We start from the raw sequence: 27,599 nt of genomic DNA, 5'->3' as shown, positions 1-27,599 counted from the left end.
AAGTCAGTTGTTCTTTCGCGGTGAATAGATTTCCAGATATTTGGAAAGTGGGATGATGGACGGGCGATGATTTATCAAAAATAGCAAGAAGTCACATAATTACGATTTCATCATTAACAGGCCAGTGCAGATCGTTAACTGCGGTGAAGGAGTAAAGTAGTTTGTTTTAATATTCCAACATAATATCATTGATGTTTTATTTAAAATGTTTTGTACACAAACCTTTCGATAGTTCTTAGATGCACTTACATTCGTTTCCATAGCTATTTTAAAGTCTACAACTTCATGTCGAAAATCTTAAATTCATTGTTTATTGAAATAATCTACTACTTACAAATATTATTGCACAGCAGGCCAAATTTACATACATTAATGTAAATCCCTTCCTTCATATCGTCATCTGTTCTATTTTTCTTTTATCCCTAATTAAGTAAATTAAACAAATTAAAATTTTATATAATTTGATAAAAAGTTTGTTCATTTATTGTTAAACTACCATGATTACCCATATTCCATATTAGAACCAATTTAGAATGCTGGGAATTTTAACACAATTTACCGGTAGCAGTGCTCCTCATAAACCAATTTTAGATTTGCAAGAGAGACATAGTCTCATTAATATTGCCAAATTTGTCCATAAGTTCAGAAATTTTTCGATTATAAACCTCACATTAGACTACAAAAAAAACAGACCTCTCTGAGATTTCGTTCTAAATATATTTTGTTCATGATTAATGAATGTATCTCCCCTTAAAAATAATTGGTAACTGTTTTTTATGCAACAAACCTAAATTACTTAATCTATTTGTTATTTACATCTATAATACATTTCGCATTAACTTTACAAATACCTGTTATTATCGCCTTAGTCTTAATAATTCCCCCCGTAAAATAAATCAACTTAGCTTAAAATCCTTTTAAAACCATTTTCACCCCTTTCCCATAAACCTGAGCTAAGATCAACATCAAACATCCCACGCAAAAGAACATTAATATCAGACAATTCGCCTCTTAACAATGTCGTGAAAGGAATTTTTCTTCTATAGAAAATTTCAAGTCCCACTTTTATCTTAACTATAAGGCGAATAGATGTAAACGACCCTTAGTTTCTTGAAAGTCAAAAACATTTTGATAACAAAAACATTAATTATTGTTCATCGAGCCCACCATCATGAGCCTCTCAGTGGACCTTCTCAAAGCCGAAGGTCCGTTCATAAAGATTCCAGAAGGGGCGGCACGTAAACTCGTCATATTTTGTATTTGGCGTAGTCCCCCTGCATCCAATATATCTTCGGTAATTGAGCGATTTCTGGACAATCTTTGATGTCCAGTTTGGGCGGAGGAAGGTCCTAGAGCTATGTGATGGTGCATGGCTGGGGTGGGATCCCGCAGTCTTCGACTGTTGGGTAGAGACTGCAGCGAGTCCTCGTAGCTGCTGAATGGGGTGGGCGCAAGTATATCATTAAGAATGAGCATGTAACTGATAAGGAAATTTATAAAATCTTACTTGCTACTCTCTCCTCCAGAACTTCTGCTACTGCTACGTCCACATTGGCAGGAATGCATCACAGCAGCGTCGGCGATTCCAGAATCTTGACCACTGGAATGAAGGCTAGTTATGGACTTTTCAATCCCAATAGATCCTCTGGATCGCTCTCTATACCCTCCGTATTTGGAACCTGAATATCGAGGGCATGATATATCATGCCTTGAAGATGTGTAATCCATTCGCATATCCGTAGATGCCATATCCGAGGGCATTGGGTAACGCAACGGGTCTCCGTAGATCGAAGGATAGAGGCCAACTTTGGAAGGGCTAAGTCCATAGCGAAGAGAAGAAGTATATCTCCTTAATCTGTGGAGATGTTCAATTAAGATTTGGTTGGATAAGCACTATAAGCACTAATTTACCTATTCTTTTTTCTTTTGATACAAACGACACATATGGCGGTGATGAGTGCTCCAATGAATATGATGCAGCCCAGAATGATGGCTCCAATTTCAATGGAAGACAGTATCAATTTAGGGGTACGCGTATGGTTCCTCTCTGCAATACCACCTGACAATGAGAGAACTTTGGGACCATCCAAGCGTTTCTCTATTTGAGTTTGCTTTCTCAGTAGAACCCTGAAAAATACGAATAATTCAGTCAAGGCTATGAGAACTTTACGAGGGTGCAAACTTTTCCAGCTGCGTCGTGTCCAATACGGTATTCAAGGATGGATCCACAGCGTAGAGGTACATGTCGGTACTGAAATTTAGGGTTTTAATGTTGGAAAAATGGTTATAAGTGGAAAAATTTTTACGCGCTATTGTCCACCAAGTTCCGGTCACTATGAGGTTCCACTTTGCGGATACGGACATCCAGTCCTGTGGCATTGTAGAAGGCCCTAACACGAAAAATTACAGTCACATTGGCTCCAACCAACGGAAATAAATTATCGCTTATTAATAAGCATACGAAATATAAAGGGGGTAGTTTTCTTTGGTTTACTACCTCTTTATACTCCTCTTAAAATAGTCAAATTCGAATACAATCGCACTCACGTCGTAATATTGCCAATGCTGTTTTCCACTTCGGTTGGCTTCATTCCCATTACCATAACGACCTGCTTCTGCTCGTCTAGCACATATACCTGTTGAAAAGAATAGAATAGCAAGTAGGTTAGTGTCACGTGAAATTATTTTCGCTGTTCTTACCAGAACATTAGCTATAGTGCTATGTCCATCATCAGCGCCTCCTTTATCTGTAGCCTTAACGTCGAAGCCGAAAACTTTCCCTGCGTCCTTGCTGAAATTAGCTAGGGCTCGGATCTGGCCTGTGATAGGGTCAATGGCAAATCTCCTATTTGCGTCTTCACTTCTGCTGAGAATTTGGAATCGGATCTCACCGTTTATGCCTAAATCAGGATCTGTTGCCTGCAAGAGAAACAACATCAACGTAATTCTTGCGAGTGACAGTAGTTAATCAACTCATCATGATTGTAACACATTGTTGGTTAATATAGCTATTATCTTTGTGTGTAATAAACGTTTGGCCTGATTTCGGCGACAGGGCCAATTTATCAGAAACCAGTAGCCCTTACTAATCTCATCTGTTGCCATCAATAGCAAACCCTTCTCATTATAATTGGTCGTAAAATCGGGTCAGCGATCTTTAGTTCTTATTTACCTTTAATGAAATAGTTTATTAAGGATCGTTTTCATTTCGATTCCCTATCTAGGTCGGCGGTAATTCGAAATGGGCATTTGTTAGGCAGTGGAGGAGGAAGAGCAGGCAGTGATTGGGATTAATTGGACGACGATGGGAGAGAATGGTGTATTGTATCGTACGGAAGATTCGAGAATATAAAGCTTATATTAACATGAGTTTTTTCGTCGTTTTTACGATCGAATTTACTCTGGAATTTGCCATCGGACAACACATAAACTGTAACAGGCATCATCAAAAAGCCACATTTCTGTGTTGTGCATTATACGCTGCATAAACTCAGCAATACATGAGCTCCAAAATTAAACTTTTGCATGAATCCTGGCCCGAAAAGGCAACTGCCAATATATTTTAATGAAAATTTCCCGAATCCACGGATCCAACAAAAATAACCCCAAACTTACTTGTAATCTCATAACTTCGTACCCGTAGCCTGCTGTAGCAGGAATGGCAGCCACAATAGGTCTTCCGGTGGACATAAACTTGGGAGCGTTATCGTTTACGTCCGTTACCCTAACAATTACCTTTACCTCGTTCAGACCTGGAAATTCGAATTTTATTGCCGACGTTGTGCTTTTACAATAGCCAGCTTTTTATTTGAAAGCTTTAAACCAGAGGAGGAATTGAATGAAAAGAAACTATACGCCCCTGACATTCAAAGCTATCGATACGAACCTAAATTTCCTAACCGTTCATTGGTTACTGGATACACCATAACCGTCATATCCCTTCCCATTTTATACTGATCCAGACGCACCACCAACTGATAAAGAGCCTTTTTCTCCCTATCCGGAGTCTCGACGATGTAAATAGTTCCATTCTGTGAATCAATCTGGAAGGTGTCTTTGATGTCACTGTTCTTCTCAGCCACTAAGCTGTAGCGCAGCTTCTGAGACTTGTACGGCTCGGTAACGTTTAGGGTTAAGATTTTCAGTGGGACGGGAACGTTTTCTTCTACCTCGATTTCATAGTATCGATGGGCAAATACTGGACTTTCTGCTGACAAAATGTCCTCAGGGACATCAATAACGTTTACTGAAACGGGAAGCTGAAGGATGTTTCTTGGAAGGTGAAGAAAGATGCTTACTGATTAAGAGGGCAGTAGCGCTAAGGCTCGGAGACCCGAGATCAGAGGCCACGATGGTGATGTTGTGTGACTTTGCAGTTTCATAGTCTAATTTTCCTATGGTGGTGATTATGCCCTCCTTGGAGTCGATTGCAAAGAGATTGGGATTGCCCTTTCGGAAGGGGATGTCGAATAGAATTAGACCATTGCCGTTTCCGGTGAAATCGGAGTCGTTGGCGAAGACTCTGGTTATTGGGGCACCTAACGAAAACAATAGTAAGAAATTATTGTTGTTGATAAACAGAGATTGTAACGGTGAAATTGTAATTCTGTAAGAATATCACTTGAGAATCTGCAGCATGGAAATCTGGAAAATGTTAAGAGATGTTCATTTTCCGTATTTTGAAAGTGATTTGAGCATTTATATTAATATTTTTTCAGTGTTTTTAAAACGAGTTTTATACTTTATTCCAATTTTTTATAAAAACCTACAACAGGAAGATTTCCTTTCATACCTATTGGGCTATTCTCCGATGCAGTAGCATAGTACACTGGAACCTTATTTTGGGAATAATGGTTCGAATAAACAGTCGCTTCGTTGTTGATCACCATATCGTCATATCCATAAAATACTGGAGGATTGTCGTTGATATCCAGAACGTTAACCTCCACGTTAACAGAACTACTCAAAGACCTTTCTTCTATTGGATTATCTCGGGCTATCACCAGAAATGAGTATTTATCCTTCGTCTCCCTGTCCAACAGACCATTGACACTCAACTGTCCTGTATAAGTTGAAATAGAGAATGGAATAATCGAATTGTTATGAGCTTTTATCGCATATGAGATATTGGCATTTGGTCCGTAATCGACATCCATGGCTTCGATTTTTCCTAAAAACACCATCAATCAACAATCACCAATCAACGCATAGCTGAACTAAAAAATCAAAAACTCACCTAAAACTTTTCGAGTGTAAGCAGCTTCTTCAGTATCAAAGTTATACCAAGATTTCTTGAATACAGGAGTATGGTCATTGACGTCCTTAATAAGAATCCTTACTAAAATATAGTCCTTTAACTGTCCTTTGTCTATCGCAGAGATATTGAGTCTGAATTCGGATTCAGGCGGCAGACTTCTTGCCACTGAAACTTCTCCTGTGGTGGGGTGGATCATGAAGTACTGAATCAGATGATATGGTTCTGAGGATTTTTCATTGGGAATGTACGTTTCGGACACCATTTCGTACTTCACTGCAGCATTTTCTGCTGTATCTTTGTCTTGAGCTGTGAGTTTCAGGACAGAGTTGCCTGAAAAAATTTAAATATGTTTTCTATAAAATTCGTTGGTTAAAACGAGTTTTTTCTTTAAGTTGCTGCAACTTTCATAAATTTTGCAATAATCTGACGTAAAATGAAGAAGAACGGTTTGCATTCATACAAGTTTCCCAAAAGTTATTGATAGTTTCCATTGCATATCACCCTGATCACTTACCAACACCAATATCCTCTGGAATCGTGATAACTGGACTCATTTTTTGCTTGGGTTTCTTCGCTTTGAGGTACGTTTGAGTTAGCATGAATTTGGTGATGTTGCTGTTCTTCACCCTCTCGAAGTGCATCACTCTATTGCCATCTCTGTCATATTCCAAAACTTTGATCCCTTTCTCGGTATAAATTTCGATTTTGTTGAAAACAGGAGCATTGTCGTTCTCATCTTCTATCTGTATAGCCAGCTTAGCTTCGTTGTATAAACCACCCTTGTCTTTAGCAACCAATCTCAGGTTGTAAATGCTGGTTGTCTCTCTATCCAAGGGCGAGCTTGCGCTGGTAAACTGGATTCTTCCAGTGTTCTTATCCAGCCTGAAATTTTCACTGCCAATTCCAAAGATTGTGACCGTGAATTGACCATTAGGGCCGATGTCTTTGTCTGTGACATGAACTGGGAAATTCAAATCCACCTCGGTTCCAGACTTTGCATTTTCTTTAATTTTTCCCTCATAGTTGGACCTCTCAAAAACAGGTTTATTGTCATTTTCATCATCCACATAGATTGTTACTTGATATATGCCGGACCCTAGCACATTTTCTGTAATTTTATTATTGGAAAGTAGAGGAAGAGTGGTTCTGTTTTGCACAAAAGTACCTTTATTATACTCAGCTATTACAGTCAACCTATAAACATCTCTGGTCTCTCTATCGAGAGAACGTTGAGTGTGAAGAGTACCGTCGCTAGTGATAGCAATCATGTCAGTAACATCTTTTTGGTTAGCAATTGAAAATCTCAGGCTGCTGGTCATGTTGTTCTTGAAACCAAGTTTACCAATTAACACATTGGGCTGGTTTTCCTTTACGTGAAACTCCAGGGGCTTATTTCCAGTTCTGGAAAAAAATGCATTTTATTGATATTTATCTAAAGAAATTACGTATTTTACTGCAAAATCGTCGCCGCGTGTATTATCAAAGCGGAGATTTCAGGTCACGTCAATACAAAAGGGCACACTGAATTATGTGGGAAACCCCATCTACTTATCAAGGTCTAGAATAAGGGGCCTTTAATTTCACTTTCCCGAGACCTTGATTTCGTGTCCCTTGTGGGAAAACAATTAATTTTGCACCCGCCATTTTGAAAAAGAGTTGTAAGTAATCTTAAGGTGACTTAACGTTCTACATAACTTAAGATAATTGCAGCTCTCAGATCTATCATTGAAGTTTAAAAAATCGGACTTCGTTTGATTCCGCATTTTGCGCTGCAAAATCAATCTTTTAGTTCTTTTCTATTTTCCGACACTTTTTCGTCCTTATTTATCAATCTAAACTTCGATATGCACAGATTTCCATTAAGTAGCTCAGAAGGCCCACGATTAAATTGGATATTTGGGCCAACATCAGGAACGACCTCAGAACAGCCTGGTCACCAAGTAACGAAGTACTTACTTCATTAATACTGTTTTCTCGTCTTTAGGATCGACGACATGGAGTGTCACATTAGTAATCAATGTTAAATCTCTATCGTTAGTGGCCACCCCTTCAAAATCATAATTTAACCTGCTGAACTTCTTCAACTCATTCACCACCGTGATTACACCCGACTTCTCCTCCACTGCAAATGGCACTGAAATAGTTATCTGGTTAGGATCTGAGCAAAAAAAGGACAATTTTACAGGTTATTTACCTCCTTCGTGGTAGCTATGTAATAAATCAAAGGAAATGGCTTCCCGATCTGGTACTTCAGTGATGCGCAGCTGGCCAACGCTGGTGCCCATTCCAACATTAGCCCCGACCCAGAACTCGTAAGGGGCTCCAATGAACTCTGGATAGTCCTTATCTCCTAAATAAGGTTGGTCTTTATAGTGGGAAATTGAAAAGAGAACTATTTTTGTAAATAGGAAAAAACCATCCTCTCAAAAATAAAACGCCTTGCCTGGCTATACAATATAAAAGAATTACCTTTTTATATTGGACAGCCCTTTAGCTTGTTTATTTCTTCAACGACGTTATTAAATTTTAGATTAAATTCTTAAAGGGATTTTATTCACACAACACTGGTTAGCTTTTAACCAGAGGAGTAGCTCGTGGCTCAATTGATCTCAAATATTTTTAACTTTAAACAAATCGAACCAATTGGATGACCTATGTCAACCCGATCTAAAGAACTTTGTACTATTTAATCATGGGTTGTAAAATATTCACATAGAAAGGACAATCATAAGATCGGAAAGAAAATTCTTCATACAGACTGTTCCATTTATGAGCGCAATTGCCCATAATGTACCAATATCAAGATAAAGCTTTGCGGTCACAGATAACGACTCTAACGCGGAAAGTATGACTCTGTTTATTCATTGGCTAGCTAATTCGATTTAATCAGATCTAATGGACAATATATGAGTCTATTATTAGGCATCAAATGATAAATAATTAAACACGCTCTAATATTAATTGAATATCTGTTCATCATATCCGGTATTCCTCTTCCGAGAAACTCAACGAACTCTGCAGGCGACACCTGGAACAAGGCTTTCAAAGCTCAAGTTTGCAACGGGGAAAATCGATTCAAAACCAGTAGATTCCCTCAGGAATGCAACAAATCGAAACCAGTTCAGTTGAAAATCTTCAACGAATCTGCCTATTCTTAACAGATGGCAGAAAGACACATGAGAACATGCTGCTCAATCGAACAGCGTTAAGCTGATGATGTACACAAAATGATTTCTCCTTGATGTAAATTCAAAAGCTCACCTTTATGGTTTTTAACGTCAATGGAAATCACAGCCAGTGAGGTCCTCCTTTCACTGGGGTTCACTGGCTGGTCTGCAGCTTCAACAAACAACAGATGTTTGCCAGCAGAAATTGCTCTTTGAGTGACTACAATTTTCCCCGTTTTGCTGTCCACATCGAAAGATTGACTATTATTGGAGGCATTCTGTAGAGAGTAGGTGACTAAGCCATTTCTACCCAAGTCTGGATCAATGGCATGGATCTGACCCACTGAAACAGTAATGGAGCATTATAACTTATAAATTACTTTGCTGAACTTGTACCAGTGTCTCCAGCCTTTGCTTCAGTCGTTATGATGAAGTCGAACAAGTTTGTTGGAACAAAAGTCGGATTGTTATCGTTGGCATCCAACAAGGTAATTTCCACATTTACAGAAGAATCTGCTTCATCTTTGATTACATTAGGGACCTTCTCTTTAGCGTACACTTTCATGTTGATGGTGGAACGAGTTTCTCTGTCCAACAGTGTCTGGTTTCTCACCTGGATTACGTTGGTAAGTTTGACTGTTAGAAACTTGGTACCACTAGCAACATACAGTTAACCAGCCAGTTCGCGCATTCAAGCTGAAAGCACCAGTTGCATCTTCCAGCTGATAAGAAAAATCAGCATTGTCCCCTTGGTCTTGGTCAGTGGCGACGATTTGCAAGACACTGAACCCATTTGGCAAGTTTTCGACGATGCTAATATTATAGAAATCGACTTCGAATTCGGGTAAGTTGTCGTTGAGGTCAGTTATTTCGATTTCAGCTCGTGCGAGACCTGTTTTCAAAGGATTGTCCACCTAGAGGAGATGGATATTCATCGTAGATCGCAAATTATGCTTTAAGAGAGATTATTTGAAGAAGTTTGATGTAGGAATTTGTTGAAGTGCAAGGAATTATTTGTAAATGTTTGAAATTTTTAAGCTTTGACAGTGGTTAAAACGAGGTCGTAAACGGCCAAAAATCACAACGTCCAACTGGATTAGAACATCGATAATACATATTAGATTGTGTTATTTATTTTTGTACACCCGAGTGGTAAAAACTCATTTTTGCCTAAACGGTTTTAACCACGCTAAAACCGATGGTTAAACCACCCAATTTTAACGTTTCAACCCTGTAAATTTCTGAACAGTGAAAGCAACTTGGATTCGGTGAGAACTTACTTGCGAGGCCTGAATCTGTAGAACAAAAGTGTTGCCTGGAAGGGACCTTTCGGAATCCAAATCGATTTCCTTTTCCAGAAAGAGAGACGCGTTAACGTGATCCAAGTAAAAGAGATGGCGCTCATTTCCTGCTATTATATCATACCGGATGGGGGTGTCTATTGCGAAATCCTGGTCAAAGGCGTAGATTGAGGGTTGGAAGAGGAGTAGCTCGTGGATTTTAGCGCCCTAAGAACAAGGGAATTGCACTCTGCCTTAATCCGATTAGTTTATTCTTACAGTAATAGGATAAAATTCGCGAATCCTGGTCCTATACACTCCCTTGGTGAACTTAGGAGGGAGATCGTCGTTGTCGTTGACTTTTATTTTCAATGTTGTATTGGTGTTTCTCGGCGGACTCCCACGATCCTAAACCATAAACACGTGCTAACAACACTTTCCCGTTGTTTATACACATTAAAAAATATAAAGAAGTTATTCAACTCGTTTAAATCGTACTCAAGGAAATTCTAATTATTGTCGGCGATAAAATACGGACAAAGATGATAAAACGCACTTAAAGGGAAAGTAACATCGTTTCACTTGTATTGCTAACATTTAAAAAATTAACAAATTCACTTCTTGATGCAAAAGTGCTAATTAAGAACTATATATTAAGAGATCATTTATGTTTTCGTTATGTAACCGTAATCATGCAGATTAGAAGCTCAGAGGAGCCGAACAACCAGAGAGAAGGAACTGAAAGTATTATAAATAATTACAATTTAGTTCATAAATATTGCGTAATGAGAGAATTAGGGAGGAACCAAATAACGTTACTAACCGTTGCAGTGATGGTTAAAACGAAATCTCTATCTCCAGCATCGAAATCCAGAGTTCTACGTAGAATTACATCTGGCTGATGGCTGCTCTCCAAAGCAAATTTTCCACGTTCATTTCCGGCTACAATTGCGAATTGCACGTCGGAATTTGGGGTATTTGGTTTGTCTCGATCGATCGCACGAATTCCCCGGAACAATGTAAGCCCTGGAATAAAATAATTTATCAATCTTAATGGAAAACTCTTCAGAATTTCGGCACTGTTGACAATGGGATTACAGCTGCGTTGAAGCCTGGAAATAATATTAATTTAGGTCAATGCGTCACGCAACAACGGGAAAAATTCCAACTTATTAAACTTGAGGGCTGAGTGTTTGGGTTTTGTCGGAGGCAATAAACGCCTATAAATGATGAGTAATGAGGGCGCGATTTCGATGTACGGGCGCAGCTTGCCCAGGAATCCTCAGCAGGAGGAAGTTTCCCGTGTGAGGAAACAAGGAGTTTCAGGAAACGATTTTCCGATAACAAGTTCCAGTACTGTCTCCTTTGGTCTTATCATGGAGCAAGATAATAAGCTCAAAAATGATAAATTGACTCAGCCATCGAGAGGAACGAGGCGATTAAGAACCCTTATCGAACAATCACATCAGGTCGAGCTTCGTCTAGAAATGCACCCGTGCAAATCGACTTCTTTACAAGTAGGTATAGTAATTAAGACTTATAAGAACGTACTCATGTCTAAGATTAGCCATGTGGAGGTCAAGACAAGGGCGCTCCATGCTCTGGCGATTACGCGACAGCACGAACGAAAATTCGGAAGTAGTACTCATACACATTTCGATAGTTAATGAGGATAGTTCTTGGCACTGAGATGCAAAAGAGGAGTCTTCAGACCAGTTGCTGGGATTGAGGCAGATACGTGCATCGAGGATCTCTTTCGTCATAAAGACGGTTTTTGCACTTGGAGATATCTGCGGAACTGGTTTATATATCGTATAAGTACTTGGTTCCAGCGTCAACTAGGAGGTACTCCTAAGTTGGCAAGTAAGTACTTCAGGATACAAAAGCCCATCCAATCTAATCTCTACAATTTCACCGATTAATTTGATAGTTATTATTTAACGCAACATAAATAAGTTGGGTACATAGAGCACCCGCATATAAATTTTAACAGCCGCACCCCTATTAATTTTTACGCTGTTACTACCGGTAATTATTAATCGCCCGGTAATTGGCGATATCAATCCAATTAAACTGAAATTAATAGCGGTTGGGCAGTAATTTACCAACATAAAAAGTACCGAAGTTTAATATGGTGCACCGTTTCAGAATTTGTATGTTAAATTTTATTGGACAGTTGAATTTTAAACTGCTGTTCAATATGTTAATTGTATGATTTATTGACTGTATAATTTATGAATTCTATCATAAAATGATTCGTCCAGCACCGTTCACAATCACTGGTAACCAGGATGGCGCCGGGTGTGTTTAACTAGGATTTTATGCTAGGAAAAATTCTGTTTTTTATGGAAAAAAGCACCCAACTGCGCTATGAAACATTCCTGTAGTACCACCATATATCAATCTTTTGAATAGATAAGTAACCGTTAGACTGTAAGCATTTGTCTCTCCGCTAGATATAACCGTCAATTATGGGGAATTACGCTGTTATTGGAATATCGGAAGTAAATTGTACAGTTTGGTTTAACTGAAAATAGGTAGTTGTTCGGTATTTGAAATTGACGAGAATGTATTGAAATAGCTTAATTTGCATTGTTTTTGTATGATCAGACATTGGCAAGCGACTAAGGGAGCAAGAGAATTGCAAAAATTTATCAATAGCTCGATGGGCAATTAGTTCCCCATCCCACACCTAGAATTTTGTATTGGTAAGTAATCGGTAATCAAAAAATTTTTTTTCTGGCAGGTGGGCACTTTCACCTTAAATACAGCGATAGACTTACCCACAGGGAAAAGTTCATCAACTTCCACTTGATAAGGTGCTCCGAGAAACGTTGGTGAGTGATCGTTGATATCTTCCACGTATACGGTTATCGACAGCGATGAAGTAATCTAAAGGGATACAATTTTCAATAGCCAAATGGATAAATACATTTGTCTCGTATGTGGAAACTTTACAAATTTATATGAAAAAAAATGTTCCGTGAGGTGTAGGTGCAAATGGAAATTTTCGGGCGAGTGTCCTTGAAATGTACCTGCGTGTTTCTCAGATACCCGTCATACTGTTACAAGATGTACTTAGTTGAGCAATTTAAGGGGGAGTAAATGATGAACGGAGGTCTCCTCTCTGGGAGCTTCAATAATGCCATTTGGATCTCGACAAGGCCTCCGCTCAATAGGTAAAAGTTCACACTCGAACCGAAACTACACCAATCGGCACCATTTTCAAAACATGCTAATGATTTGCCCCATATTGTCAGGTGCGTTTGCTAGATACTTATTAAAACGGTTTGGTGCTACACCCCAAATGTTCGGTATCACTTTAACATGAGATCAAGATGCTCTGCCCACCCGTATCATCCACGTGAGATCAAATTATAGAAAAAATAGTGATCAAGCTTCCTAGAACGCCATTAGCAGTCTAGTTTATGAGCAATAACACTGAACATGTTTGTGATAAGTCAACTTTCCCTTTTGAACTGACCGCTCTTAACAGTAAGGCATTAGATCAAAATCAGATACAGCATGTCCGCAATATGCTGAAAAGTAGAACTCGTTTGAGGCAAGTAATTACCTAATGCATCAAATTTAAATTACAAAGTAACCATGAAATTATCACAATTTTTGAAGCATAGCTTTTTGGCTTTCCCTAATGTGCCTTCAGTAGTTAGTCTCTTTGACCTCATGCCACGCGATCTGGGTATAATATAAAGACATTTTTTTCCGTCTGATGAAGACCTATTGAGCACACTGAAGAAAAAAAAAACATCAAGAATCATGGTGCAATAATTAAGGTTACTTGCAAGTATCGAAAGCTGATAATCAAAATTCCATTTTACTCGAATTAAGGCGGCAAGTAACTCAAGTACTGGTTAATTAATATTCCTTCTAGTTAATTTCTCATAGATCCATTGCAACACGTATTAAAATTTATAAGCTTTACATGGAAGAGATTTTTCCATAAGGAACCAGATTAGCAGCCAATTCCTGCAACCGTTGTTTCAAAATTGGCATTTGCAAGAGAACGCAAAACGAGATTGTATCTGATGATGAATGGGTCGGCCAAGGCGATTGATAATAGTGAAAATAAAAAATACCTCCGATTTGGAGCAAAAATGGAAAGTAATCTGAAATGGGGTGGCAGACATATCCTACGTGTCTTTGCCATGTGTGAGCGATAAATTAGATGTCTGTCCTCGGCTTGCGTAACCAATTTGGCCTGATCGAACTTGGCAGTAAATAATAATTTTATCGCTGTCAGACTGAAAAACTGGGAAATTTCGCTAATAAAAAACATAGATTAATACTCAATTTGTCTGGTTGCACTTGCGGAACAATGGCAATAGTCCAATCTGCTGATTATTTTTCCACAGCGATCGGAAGCTTTATTACACATCATGGTAATACCCGTAAACGATTTGAATTTCAAACCAGGGCATTGTGCAACAAAACTTCCGAGTCATTAGGCTTTGAACGAATTATACCAACAATCAGTGTGAATCCCTTAAAAACCTCCTGATAGAATGCTCTTCCGATATACTGGTACTCACCGTATCTTCTCCATCGTGGTAATCACAGCTTAACTTAAACTTAAGTACATTTCTAGGGGTATTCGAATCCACGAGATCCTCCAACGATTTCGCCAAAAGAACTGCTACCGTGGTCCTGTTCAGGTCTCGGTAAGTAAAGTAGTTCACATCCTCATTCTGAAACACACACTTTGTTTCCTGAGTACTTTCAGAGGAACTCATTAATTAGATATGCGGTAACATGTGTAATTGCAATGACGTGTGCAAATAGTCGAATTAGGTCATTTTACTAATAAATGTGTTAGAATTTTCTGCATAAATCCATAACGCGCAAGGTTCCCGATTTTTAGCAAGAGTAATTTGTTATCCATGCACATTCAGACAAGGTTGTTATGTTTGCAGGTCATTATTGGTTAGTTGTGCGAACATAAAGAGCTAACAGGTGATTTAAATTCATTATTCAGCTAGAAAGTGAAACAGAAAGATATCACAAAAGTGACCTTGTTAGTGATAATCAATCGGCTCGATTTATCCACACCGAATCTTTCGCCAAATGGAGGCAAATCTGTGCCACTACCAACCACCACTTGAATTCGCCTACTTTCCGGTATACCAAGTGCAGTGGTGATAAAATGATGTCACTTCCTAAGAAGTAAAGAAGGAAAAGTGCACTTTGCCGGTTTTGTCCAGCTAATTTCTTTAGCCAATAGGTAGTGTTGATTGTCTTGTTTCCTCCGATGTATTACACGAATCAATTTTTACTTGTATTATTTATTACTTTGAATACATTTACATATTTCGACCCTATTATGTATTGAGTGAATTGAACTGGGTCAATGTGGGCATTAATAGGGGAAATTTGTCATCACGTACACTCCTTAATATGAATAACATTTTCTTCGTTTTGTGAATATCCTTTTCCTATGTGAATTCCACTGATATAAAAAATTCTTACCTTGTCCACTGGTAACAAGCTCAGATCGTTCCTAGGGTAAACTTCGACTTTCAAGACTTCATCTCCAATTTTCAAGTTCTCTGGTACTCGTACAAATCTGAGGTATTCCCCGGGTGGATAGAACTGGCATCCTGGAACGAACACGCTAGTTAGTCGACCTATCATTCTTGGACTAAACTGTGCGATAGAAGACTCAGCACCCCCAAATTTTGCCACTACCGCTGTTTCAGGATCGCTCCTAATGATCGCAGGAGTACTGCAGTTTTCGTGAGGTTTCGTTGGTTTACCAGTTCGTCTTAAAAGACGTTTCCACCAATTTCGTCAGGAAATACTACCAGATAAAATTTCATGAATTCAAAATAGAGTCTTCATCAGGATGGAAACCTAATCCATTTCCAATGCATGGCCTTTTTGGCACTTTCTAGACTCTAACAGCACGTTTCTCCACATTTAGATTAATAATGGTAGCTCTTCATAACGGAAGACTTCAAAGCAAAAAGTGCCGCACCACCGAACTCAAATTTGGAAAAACTTTTTTTTACTTAATAGTTATTTAATAAGTTTTCCATGAATATGTATCCCATAAGGACCTTTCGCGGAGGGCATGGGCCGGTTTGAGGAGGGAAGACATGAATCCCAAACGGGTGGATTGGGGAAGCCAAAGGGCACGCGAAATTAATGAAACTCTTCCATTACCCGCACCCGGGTATATGGCCCTTGGTTACGTTTCCTTTTTTTATGACGGCCCAGCTGAAAAAGTAATTTGCCCTAATTATAGGGTTCGCCCCCCTTTGCCACTAACGCATTCACCGACCCATTATCGATCTCCTGTGGAATAGCCAACCTCATACGTCACTTTTCAAGCCGCGTAACACATAAAAGAACCAAAATTTGAACCAGCGGTGATGGGCGGATTATTTTTTTTTGTTGGGCGACCATAAAAAATGGCATCGTAACAAGGAGCAATAAACCCATTTGCGGGTAATGGGAAAGTTTAATTATTTTCACTTGTAGTCGTTTTTCACATGAAAACCGTTAAAGCACTTTACCGCGTTTATGGTGCCGTCTCAGTACCATCCAACTAAACAGACTAGCACGTGAAGGCTACCACGGGCTCGCCACGTTCATGCGGACAGGCTTCGCTGGAAGACTTTACGCTCCAAGTTAATGGAAAGGTTTCCGTATAAATGCTCATATATACGTGGACGGTCTGAAGGAAAGATCATTCAATAGATCTTCCCACGTTTCATTTTCGAAATCGATCCAGTTCCCCGAGTCTCCTTCGTCGAAATACCTTTGGTTGCCGTACACCACAACCATTGCGAAACTTTCATTTACATGTACCTGTCTATTATGTGAATTAACTCATACCGTTTAATAACTTGTTATATTCCTTGTCTCGATTTTTCAAGGAGTATTCAAGTAGAGCGAAAGTGTGGTGGTGCACTACGTGTGTGTATTGCCGGATATGCGATTGTTTCTTTTGCTTCAGTTACCTTGCTTCAGGCGGTCCCATTGAAACTAGATCATTGATACCACGTTCGGAAATTTGCTGGTAATTTAATGGGAGATGTGAGATTATATCGCGTGTGCCATTGTATGGGAAAAACGATACTTTGTAATTATTGTTAAGGCAATAAGTGCGGTATGGTGGAAAAAAAAATGGGTAATGGATAGTTCGATTGAGGACAGTACGACTCGAGGCCATTGGGCCGTAGTTGGACAATAGGACGGATCGTTTGGTTTATTAAGAACGAAAGACAATCGGAGCGTCCTCTTGTCGGCAACTATGAACCACGTAGCGAGGCAACCGCAACAGCACTAAGTGTTTCCAAATAGCACTAATTGATCCATATTTTATGTAATACGTGCTACGTAGTATTTCCTTTTCGAGCCTCCCTGAGATCGTTTAACAGCAACAATCTTCTAACAACCAATTAAATAATTCGACAAATTGCCCCTTTCTGAGCCAACCGCTGAATAAATGAACCGTAGAAGTACGACGCTCTGGATTATGAAACACGAACAAGAATCAATGACTGATGGAATTTTCTGTTTATTGAAAACTAACAAAGTTATAACGCCAATATTCACAGTTAAATTAGGTGTTAATTCCTTAACAATGGAATTTTACGTGTGAGAAAAAGTTGCTTGCCAAATAAGACAATAAGCAGGAACAGCAGAAAAACGTGGACTGTATAACAAACACCAACGCGAAGAAGTAACAAGAAGTTACTTCTTTTGTCCCCGATATTGCCTAATTCGTTGCCTCAATTTCTTCTAAGTTATTGTCCAAATTCAAAATAATTGATACGCATGAACCAATTAGGGTACAACTATCTGAAGATGCAATCATTTTGTATGAGTAAACCGAAGCATGAAGGTTAAGTTGAAGATGCATTTGAAGATCTTGTAATTAAACCGTTAAATTTTAAGCTTTCGTCCATTGTTCTCCTTTGCCAGATACTCAGCCGGCATTGTCTTTAAAATATCTACAAAACTAATAGCTTCTATTCTCTTTCTTGGTATTTCCGTTCAGGCAAGCTGAATGCAAATTTCTCTTTTTAGATGTTTAAGGAAAATCATCAAATGCAAATTTTAACCAGAGCTTAAATAAAAAAAAAGAATAATTAATACTTAATAATATTTTTACAGTTATGCACACAAGTGCTGAGACCGGGCTTGTGCCTAAATAGCCGTAATGCGCAAACAAAGTTACAGTGTTACAAAGATGACAACCTTTTAAGTGCTGTTCTGCTACATAATCTCACATAAGCTTTATGAGGCTGTGTACACAGTCAACCTGTGTTTTACTCTGTTGTTATGCAAATTTTACTATTAAAATTTAAAGTTTAATTACCGTCTTAATTACTTAAGACCAGTGTGGTGAATGCGACTGATACCAGAAATAATGGGCCTCTGAAGGAGCCGTAACTTCCAGTTTTGCTTCTGTTTGTCGCTCTTTAGCAGGAGTTATTGTCCCTAAGATATGTGAGAAAGTTGCTTTCAGCTTTAAAAATGAGAAGCAGGTTCAGTCAAATTTAACGCGAATTTTCGCTCGTAGCACACGAGTACCGGGTTAGTTCAGGTTAATGCAGATTTTCGTTCGACCCCGAAGTAACGCCCATCGGCGGTTTCGGGGGGAAACAACGTTGAAGAGAGGAAGGGAGTTTTAGTGGGTAGTCGGAATTTTTTGCCGCTCGCCGGAGCCCCACGTGGCCAGGCCGATTACCGTCACACCAACGACGGCCTGACGGAAGTGCGTAAATACATTTTCCCTACCCCTATATATATAAAAAAAGATTTTTGTTCAAAGTGGTTTGAAGTCATTCCTGCGTTTATCCACAGAAGTTGGTCAGACCAGCAGTAGATGGTGGACTATCACTGACCACGCTTGGCATTCGGCTGATGGGGGAACCAAAATGTGGGCAAAAATTCTGGGCGGGCAAGAACCCTTAGACCCTCTCCTATTTGCGGGAGTTTACGTTCTCGCTGGTAACTCACCTATCTTAATTTGACCATTTACGAGAGTGGCAGCCTGAAGCAGAAGCTTGGTGTTGCAGCGTCACGTACGAAACGAAAAATTACAGATATTGCCGTGAAACCTAAAAAAATTGTGAATTTCTTCTTCTTCGGGGCATTCATAACTCGCATTTTTCACATTTTCATGAAACCGCCTAATACGACGACTTCAGAGGAATATATTGCACTTCAAGATAATGCAGACGAGCTGAGAAGATAAATTGCCGGAGGTGAGCTAAATGATGATGTAAATCGCGACGAGAGAAAAATATGAAAGAAGCTTGGGCTTCTCGCTCTTTGTAGCCCGAGAGTTCAAATATTCTAAACATGGAACGAGGCAAACTTCCAGCTTATTAACACTATGAAATAATGTAGAGAAGCTTGAGCCGAATTGAATAAACTGAGGTAACAATACATCGTCGTGCACATGTGAGACTAAAAAGTGCTGAATTCAATAGAGGTACAAACATAGAGCATTCAGAAGTCATACAAGGAGATGCCTTCATTGGGAGATTTATCTCACTACATGAGCGATTATCTATCCATCTTCCGTGCACACTCCCAATGGCTTTGGAAGTAAAAGCCTACGAGGATTTTAACACATCATCGAAAAAGTATGCAATAAATTTAATTAAAAAAAAAACTCTTATGTAAACTGAATATGAAAAAGTGAAAGAGCGCACAATAAAGAAATCCGTATTCTATGGAATCATCCAAGTATGACTACGTAGCTTTATCGTAATTATTTACATTACATTGAAATCGTTGAACTAATGAATTTACTCAGCGATTCCCCACTGGCCAAAACTGACGAGAAAACCTGACATGCTTCGAGATAATAACAACTTTTGTAATCATCACTTTGGCATTAAAACCTGCCACAAGATAACTAGAGTGCTTTATCAAAATTGCTCGGATTCGATTAAAATGCTTTTAAACAAGCACCTATGTCAGAATTTATGCATCTGGAGAAGCCATCAGGAGGACATACGTTTGATTTTAATCTTTTAACGGATACCTATAAACCGCTAGCAAGTATTAAGTTGCATCTGCTGGCTTCAGTTATTCCCTGATTTACTGACCTATATTAGAAGTGGTCATCATGTAACTTACCTCTTATTGCCTCTATTAGAGTCAGTAAGAACAGGCATTTTGTGATCCAATTCATTATCTCGGCGTCATTGGATCTGAGGTTTGTCGTCTGAAAGTAGATGTTCCTGCGGTCATTCCTGGAAATTCAAATGAAAAAAATTGGTTAGAAACTCTCTGAGTGATTCAGGAAGTTTCTGAGGCGAGTTTTAACTTTTTGGGATCAGTTAAGTTTATAATTTTGTTTCAGTTTAGGAAACCTCCATCGGCGTTTCACGGCGAGTTCAATCTGAAAATTACTTTTTCCGAAATTTTCTCTGGGGCACATATTAGTTTCAGGACTGAGGAGCAGTGGAGTTTGGTGGATTGCGGCTGGAGCTGTATCCACAATTTTTCAAAACAGTAAAAAAACTCTTCAATTTAATACGAGAGATTTTTTAAATCTTTAAAAATTAACACGGTTGCGGTGTGGCCTCTCGACCAATTGCAGGGAGTACCTTTTAATTTTCGCCTCAGGACCCCGAACCACTGCCGAAGAGGTTCTGACAGTACTCAAGCAGGTTTCAATTTTCGCCAGATTTCGAGAAATGTTTCGAATCCAATGGAACCCTCCTCAACCTCGTGGTTTTCTCAGAGTTTTACGGGCGTTAACTCAGAACGTTCCAACCACCGGGTGCTTGGAACACCTGTAGCACGGAGCAAGTATAGAATGGGAACAGTTGCATTTTAATTAAGTTTTTGATTCGGTACCTAGCAGATTATCTTGAATAATTTTAATTATTGTACCGTGCTGTAAATTTCTAGTTCCATGTAAAGCGAAAGTTCTGCGCAGAGCGTAGTCAATCGTATATCTTCTCTACAGTGCGTGACTTTCCTTCATTTTTCCAGGTTCAGATTAATGAAAAATAATAAAAATTTTAACATGTATTACTGTGCAAATGACTCAGATTCACAAACCATGAACAAGGAAGTGCTATCGTTATAATTATTAAAAATAACTTTTAATAACTCAACAAGTTTATTAAAGCTTCCATGGAACCAAAGCTTGTTAGAATCGAATACGTCGTAGCATGTTTACGAGTACGCATAGGAAACAATCAAATAATTAGTACTTCGGTGCTGTGATAAATTTGTCATGTTGCTGGTTTTGACATAAATATCAGTGCAAAAAAGAGCTAATAAATCCACCAGCGTCCTTGAATATCAATCTATTATATGTAACAATAAATATCGAATTGCAAGGTAATTGACTTTGCACAACTGAGCCTAATGAAAATGTGTATAAGCCAAGTAAATTACAATATTTTTACACCGCAGGCATTTTCTGAAACTATAACCGGCTTAAAGTTGGTTAAAATCACCACTGTAACGTATACATTTACGTCAAATTACAACGAGAGCGTTTTGATCGAGACATGTTCATGGAAATAAGTCCAAGTTAATTGCGGAAAGACTTATCCGTACCTTCTCGCGTTGGCTCCTGGACGCCTCCTCCCCCGAGTCCGGGAACCCACCCCGGAGGAGAGAAGGGGAGCGGTCACAGACGCGGAAGGCACGATCTTCAATGTCAATGAGTGATTTGCCATATTTCACATTTATCATCCTTAAAACCCACAACATGTTTGCTTTTACCTTACATTCACTTCACTCCATAAATTACAAGGGCACGTAGAAAATTCTATTACCTGCGCCTTGCAACAAGTAATTTCGAATTAAAATTCCGAAAACCCGAAGCTGAAAATCGATACACAAGCAGGAATTTGGTACTAAAATTTAAGTAAATTGTTAGACGTTTTAATTTACCCACCAGCCAAGCAGAACTAACCAGAATTATTTAAGAAATTGTTCCTTGCTCCATCGATTTTGATTTTGCCTCAACAGAGTTTATTTGTCTCAATTTAACCCGCATATTTGCTTATCAGAAACATGAGCGCTCATGAATTTAATAAATATTCATCATAAGCCAGTGGCGTGAAATGTCTTTGCTGCGCCACGGTGCCGTATACGTTATTTATTGCACTTTGATAAAGGAAATGCTCGATCCGGACGTGTCTCTTTGAGCACCTGACACCAATTTCGTAATAATCGTTGCATAATTTGCACATGTTCGTACCTGTACCATTCCCGTAAATCGGAATGAACAATCAAGTGATCGAAAATAGAGTAATACATCTTGCCATTAATTCACCTAAAAAGCGTAATTGCAGCCATTGATTGCTTGAATATTAAATCATGTTTGTTTCCATAGTTCCTTGTAATTATTTAAATCGACAGGAAAAAAGTTTTACACCTTAATGACACCACATAGAGACTGATTAAAATTCTTTTCGTAATAATGGCAGTTCCCAGTTGTTACAATTGGTACAAATCTGCAATATATTAATGGCTGTGCGTTGTGTAACACTAGAAAGGCTATTAAGATTTACATTTTTTCTTCGACAGTCGCATTTAGCTCAACTGAATGTGGAACTTCTGGTATTTTTAGATAATATAGATAAGCTGCTTCCTATCGCTCAATATTTAGTTACGTTTCCTGGTACATGTTTCTTCTGTTGACATTTTTATGAGTGCTAAGTCGGCTTACCGGGCGGTTTTGTGCATAAAAGAGTACTTTCCTTTAAGCGATTGCCACAGGAATTTCATTAGGCGGCAGCTAATTACTCTATCTACAACTGTATATTATTACTGATAATAGCGGTATTAACATTTAAAAGAGATTTTTAATCGTCTAACTGAGAGCTGTTAGCTCGTTCACACGTATCAAAGAGTCAGGCGCTTTGTGTAGTGTTATTCAGCACATCAATGCGAACAATTTGAGATATCTTTTAAGACAATTGCCCCTCGCGTTCCCGAGATATCGGCGTTCCAATTTTGAAAGTGGGAATCAATGCGTATTAAAGTAGCCCCGTATCTCATAAACCAAAATAGATGGAGCAAAGCGGTTTATGTAGTGTTATGGAGCGCCCCAAAACGAACAACTTGAGATATCGTTCAAGGCAATAAAGCGCCGGTATCTCGGCAACGCGAGGAGCAATTGCCTTAAGAGACAAGTGAATATATTTCTTTCGAAAACGCTTTTCCGCTCGGAAAACCAAAGAAAAAATTATATATTTCCGATCTACTAAATAGACGTCACTATGAGCTCCCTTTGTGAGGATATTTTCCCTACGCATACTGTACACATTCCCCATATAAAAGTCTGCGATTGCATTAGTAGCAGGGAGGAACTCCCTTGGGGCGGCACAATTGATATGGATGTCAGGCCCTGCGGGGCTCGTGCCTTATATGGTCGCCAACACTCTCTCAAGAGGGAGGGAGGAGGAACGGGTACCGCTCTAGTGAGACCTGCCCCGGTACTGAGTACATCTCACTGCTTGGCAGAAGCCGAGCTTCAAAGATGAGACGAGGCGAGGTCCTAGGACGACTGTAGCAATCTACTGGACGTGGCACTCTCCCCGAGATTCCTCACGGAATCGTTGAAGGGGATCGCTCATTCGCTTCAGCAGACATCAAGTAAGATTATCATAGCGGTTTACAGAGGACACGGACTGCTCTTGACGCACTTGCACAGGACCGGCATGGGCGCCAGGGATCCGCCCGAAGAATTCGAATGCCGGTTGGGTCTTGAGAGCGAAGATGAAGACAAAAATGATACATCACTTAGACAGGTGAATAAATTCGCGTGAAATATGGGCAACGCTCAGTAAACCGCCAGGGGCGCCCTAGAATACGTGAGCCGCAATTTACTTTATCGCTTCTGATCCGGGATTCTATGAAGAATGGGGAGCGAGAAATTGTCGATAGCACTGGAAGAAAAATTTACAGCGATTTGACAGAATTTGAAAATCTCATGCGGTGATACCCAATTGCCCAGGAAATTAATCGAAAATGAATGACTGGACCAGTATAATCAATCAAACGTGAGATTAATGATCGATTAAATGCACAATTCGATAACGATTTGTTTTTTCTAGAATAAAACACCGATGCATCCACATGATCACATCACCACAGATCAGGGGTGCAAGAATGAGATAGAACGCAGTCTCAAAGAGTTATATCAGCTTGAGTACGGCGAGATTATGTGATAGATTCCTGTATATTAATTTTATCCATAAAAGAAATATGAAATGAAGCACACTTCATGTAATGAATGCGAACCTATTGGACAATGGCAAAAAGAAGACGTGCGAAATGCATAAACTAGAAATTAAGTGTACTTCTATAGAAATCAGCCATATGGAGTGTAGAGAACGGACAATATCGAATGACGATATGAACCTAACATTAAGATAAGGCCGCTATTAGGACTAATAAAAAAAATATAGTACTTTAACTAGCGGGACTAATAATAGTATTGATTGATATGGAATTGATCGAAACAAGATATTAACGAACCATCGAAGAAACTAACTGTTTAGAAAACATAATTAACAGCTAATTTACAACAATGCAAATTCAATTTGTGAAGTTAAAAGAAATAACGAATACTTTTTTCCCAAAGACATATGGCTAATGTCCAATTTTGAAGCACCAAAGGTCAACTGTTCAGGAACGCTTCGGACTGAACACCAAAAATAACCAACTGGGCACGTTTAACAAAAACTGCGATATTTGACTTTCGCTTTCGTCGACTTATTTTGACCTCGTAAGAGTTATCAATAGCGACCTTATGAGAGGAGGAGGGGGGGGGGGGGGGGGGTTGAAGTTGGACGACAGACCAGAAAGTGGTAGTGGACCTTCTTGGTTGGCGATTTTCCTCGGAGGTAGGGAGACGGCGTTCGAACATTTCGTCAGACTCGCCGAGACCGGCCCTGACTGTAACTATTCATATTTAATTGAAGAAATTTACATACAGACGTTACTATCCTTAAGCAGAGATTGTCGCATTAGTGGTAACAGCCAGTTTTACTAGAAATTTATTAAACTTTAATAAAACGGAATTCATCCATATCAAACAGATGTATCGTCTCCGATATCTCATTGTGGTAGATCTCGAGGAGTCGAGCTAATACCGCATGAGAAATTTACTATAATACTATCTGCGTACATTCATAGCTATAAACGCATTTAAGCAACATCCCGTTTATTTACAAGTTGAATACTGAATATGATAAATGGTCTTAACGCCTTGCCGTGCCACCACTTTCTTTTATGATCCACGCGTCAGCTATATCTTCATGTAAATTTGCATGTATTTCTAGAGGAATGTATATATGGGGCCTTGGCAGAAATTCGCTACACACGTCAGCGACGACAAAAATGTTGAAGAAAACTCACATTTAAATTTAACAAGGAAAATTGGTGGTCGGGGTAGATTCACTGGGGAGAAGTTGACCAGGGTCTTTGAGGTTCAAGATTCAACTAATTTAGACCTATTGCAAAACCTTCTAATTTAATTTTCTCTAAAGTCGGTTGCACAAGACGACGAATTTCTAGGTTGCACACAATAGGTTTTCGGCTCCGACGCTCTTAAATATACTTTGACCCAGGAATTAAATACAATTTCCTTTACTTATTCAGACGCCACTGTATCGTGCGAAGATATATTGTTGAGTTCGCCAGATTTTTTTTCTCTTAATTGGATGGGTGTTTAATTGCCATTCTTCATGAAAATAAGGTTAATGTCGTTAGGTTTATTTAAAAAATAATTACACTCCTATTTGCCGGTACCACTGGTGCAAAACTTCAACACCTCAAGGAAACAAATTCGTGCGTTCCTAACATATATTAAAAAAAAAATTACTACTCAGCTTTTACGAACGGTGCACGGGAAAAATGCATTTTCGGGCCCTGCAAATTTTATCAGCACTGTGTAGTCTTTTTATTAAGTGATATAACCGCAAAATGGGATACCCGTGGAAAAAATACCAAACCGACGTGAATCTAAACTGCGTTAATTCGCACCACATTATGTAAAAACCTCTTCGGAGCCGCGCTTAAATCGATTTTTCTACCAGAAAAAACTGCAAAAATTATTGTTGGTTTCTGCTTTGACGATAAATCAGGCGCGGACGCTTTGAAATTGCCAAAATAGGGTCCAAAGTTAAACAAATATTGCCACTTGTGTGCTCGAAAAACGTATTCTCGCACCCCCATTGGATATGATAAGGGAAAAAACCTGATTGCGACATAACAAGAGTCAACAATCGTGCAAAAAACGTGAATACCAACGACGAGGGAAAGAATTCACACTTCCAGAGTCGCTTCGTAAGCTTCCCAGGAGATATGTGAGGAAGAAAAATGAAGAGACCTAACGAAATAGGCTCTTTTCCTGAAGGTTCTGGTATTAAGCAAGAATTGCAAATTGATAGCGAGCCTGAAAATAACATAAGTATAAAGGAGGTACCGACAATCTACAACTGTTGGCGACGTAACCAAAACGAAAAAGAAAGCTTTACGAGGAAACCAAGTGAAATAAGGGACCTCCTAGCATGGCAACTGCATCAGGTAAATATTTGCAACAAATTACAGACTAAAAGGAAACGTCTTCCTCAACAATTTGCGAGGAATGATAAATGCAGATAATTTTCATGTGAAAATTTTAATTAAAAATTGAGGAGAACTTCAACTTATTTTCTCAATTCAGAAGTGGCCGATGGAGAGGTCACTGCGGTCGGAGCAAAATAACAAAAAAATCTTCCTAAAGACGTTACCTAAAATCACTAAACCTTCAAAAACCCAAAGTCATACCAAGAACCTCTTTAAAGGGAAAAATGAGCATATTGAAATTTAATCACTCTCTTCCAAGTTCTGAGATTTCACATGCATTCTGTGTAACATGAAGTGGACCATTATTAAGTCGAAGCATGCTGCATACTTTGAGTTTATACAGCATACTTTCACCAAGACTTAGGGTGGCTTTAAGGGCGGATACCATCCTGGTTCCAATCGTGGGCAAGTGCTACTATTCAGTTCTGTGATATTCCACTGTACAATTATGGAATTCAACCTCTCCACTGAATTTTTTCACTTCAATAGAGCCGTTGTAACGGTCTATTCTGTTCGAACAAACATTTTAAAAAAATTTGTCCATCTAACCCATGACTAGTACCCGCAACCGCATATGACCCTGGTTGTTTTAGTCAAATAGGCACTAATTTTTACGGTTTTAAATGAAAATAATTAAAATACCTTCATTTAAAGAGACATCTTCAATACCGCACTGGGGATGATACTGACACAAAACTTTTCTCACTTGCAGGAAATATGCGACAAAACTTCTGCAACTTTCCACTGATGATACCAAGTCCAAATGGGCTTTCGGTCTCTTCTTGCGTCAATTTACTCCGATGTAAACAATCAAACGAATTTCCAACGAAGTTCAAAACGATTTAAGTCAGATCGAGGTGGGAACCGTTATAACGCGTGCATGCAGCAGTCCGGCCGAAGAACCACTCTGCCGAAGAAATGCAAGAACCCAGTAGGTTCGCATGAGCAAGAAGGAAGAAAGAGTGGATATAGTAGTACTACTTCGTACTCGCGTTTCCACTAAAAGTATTAGTTAATGAGCCGTTAAGTGAATAAAAAACATTGACTTGTCTTGTCCAAGTTTTCCTTGCTGAGAATGGCGAAGGCAACGGGATTGTTTTTCTGGAAATTTTTGACTTCTCCAATGTCGGTGAGTCAATGTTGACCTAATTGATCGATCTAGTTATCGACGAAGGTTTCAGGTATTTGCATCACATTTTGGAACTTTTGCAATCTATATGGATCAATGAGAACGTCCAATTAAGAAGAGCAATAAGGTTGTTCGTTTTATAAACGATCTAGGAACTTTTAGAGTCAATTAGAGGTGGT

At 39.0% G+C, this 27,599-nt stretch overlaps 1 protein-coding gene across 3 annotated transcripts; it reads right to left on the bottom strand.

The window, feature by feature from the left end:
* Positions 1–326: 326 nt before the first annotated feature.
* Cad89D (cadherin-89D) lies at positions 327–27,179 on the bottom strand. 3 transcript variants are annotated; one of them, XM_066281931.1, is made up of 27 exons: positions 26,934–27,179; positions 19,824–19,939; positions 15,189–15,319; positions 14,255–14,410; positions 12,488–12,596; positions 10,528–10,730; positions 9,984–10,112; positions 9,705–9,932; positions 9,093–9,338; positions 8,821–9,037; positions 8,519–8,767; positions 7,452–7,607; positions 7,214–7,391; positions 5,772–6,658; positions 5,237–5,587; positions 4,793–5,170; positions 4,299–4,538; positions 3,887–4,246; positions 3,616–3,752; positions 2,701–2,919; positions 2,548–2,636; positions 2,307–2,390; positions 2,183–2,251; positions 1,912–2,127; positions 1,664–1,855; positions 1,508–1,600; positions 327–1,435 (listed from the first exon to the last, which is right to left on the bottom strand). In XM_066281931.1, the coding sequence occupies exons 2-27, from the start codon at positions 19,876–19,878 to the stop codon at positions 1,144–1,146; spliced, it is 5,664 nt and encodes a 1,887-aa protein (XP_066138028.1). In that variant the 5' UTR covers positions 19,879–19,939; positions 26,934–27,179; the 3' UTR covers positions 327–1,143. The 3 variants fall into 3 exon arrangements, with proteins under 3 accessions (XP_066138028.1, XP_066138027.1, XP_066138026.1); XM_066281930.1 differs by having other exon boundaries at positions 1,508–1,855; positions 5,772–6,365; positions 6,423–6,658; XM_066281929.1 differs by having other exon boundaries at positions 1,508–1,855.
* Between the last annotated feature and the right edge of the window lie 420 nt (positions 27,180–27,599).

Source organism: Euwallacea fornicatus, chromosome 5 (assembly GCF_040115645.1).
Source record: "Euwallacea fornicatus isolate EFF26 chromosome 5, ASM4011564v1, whole genome shotgun sequence".
NCBI classification, from domain to species: domain Eukaryota; kingdom Metazoa; phylum Arthropoda; class Insecta; order Coleoptera; family Curculionidae; genus Euwallacea; species Euwallacea fornicatus.
The sequence above is the reverse complement of the archived record's forward strand: the minus strand, read 5'-3'. Positions and strand labels throughout refer to the sequence as shown.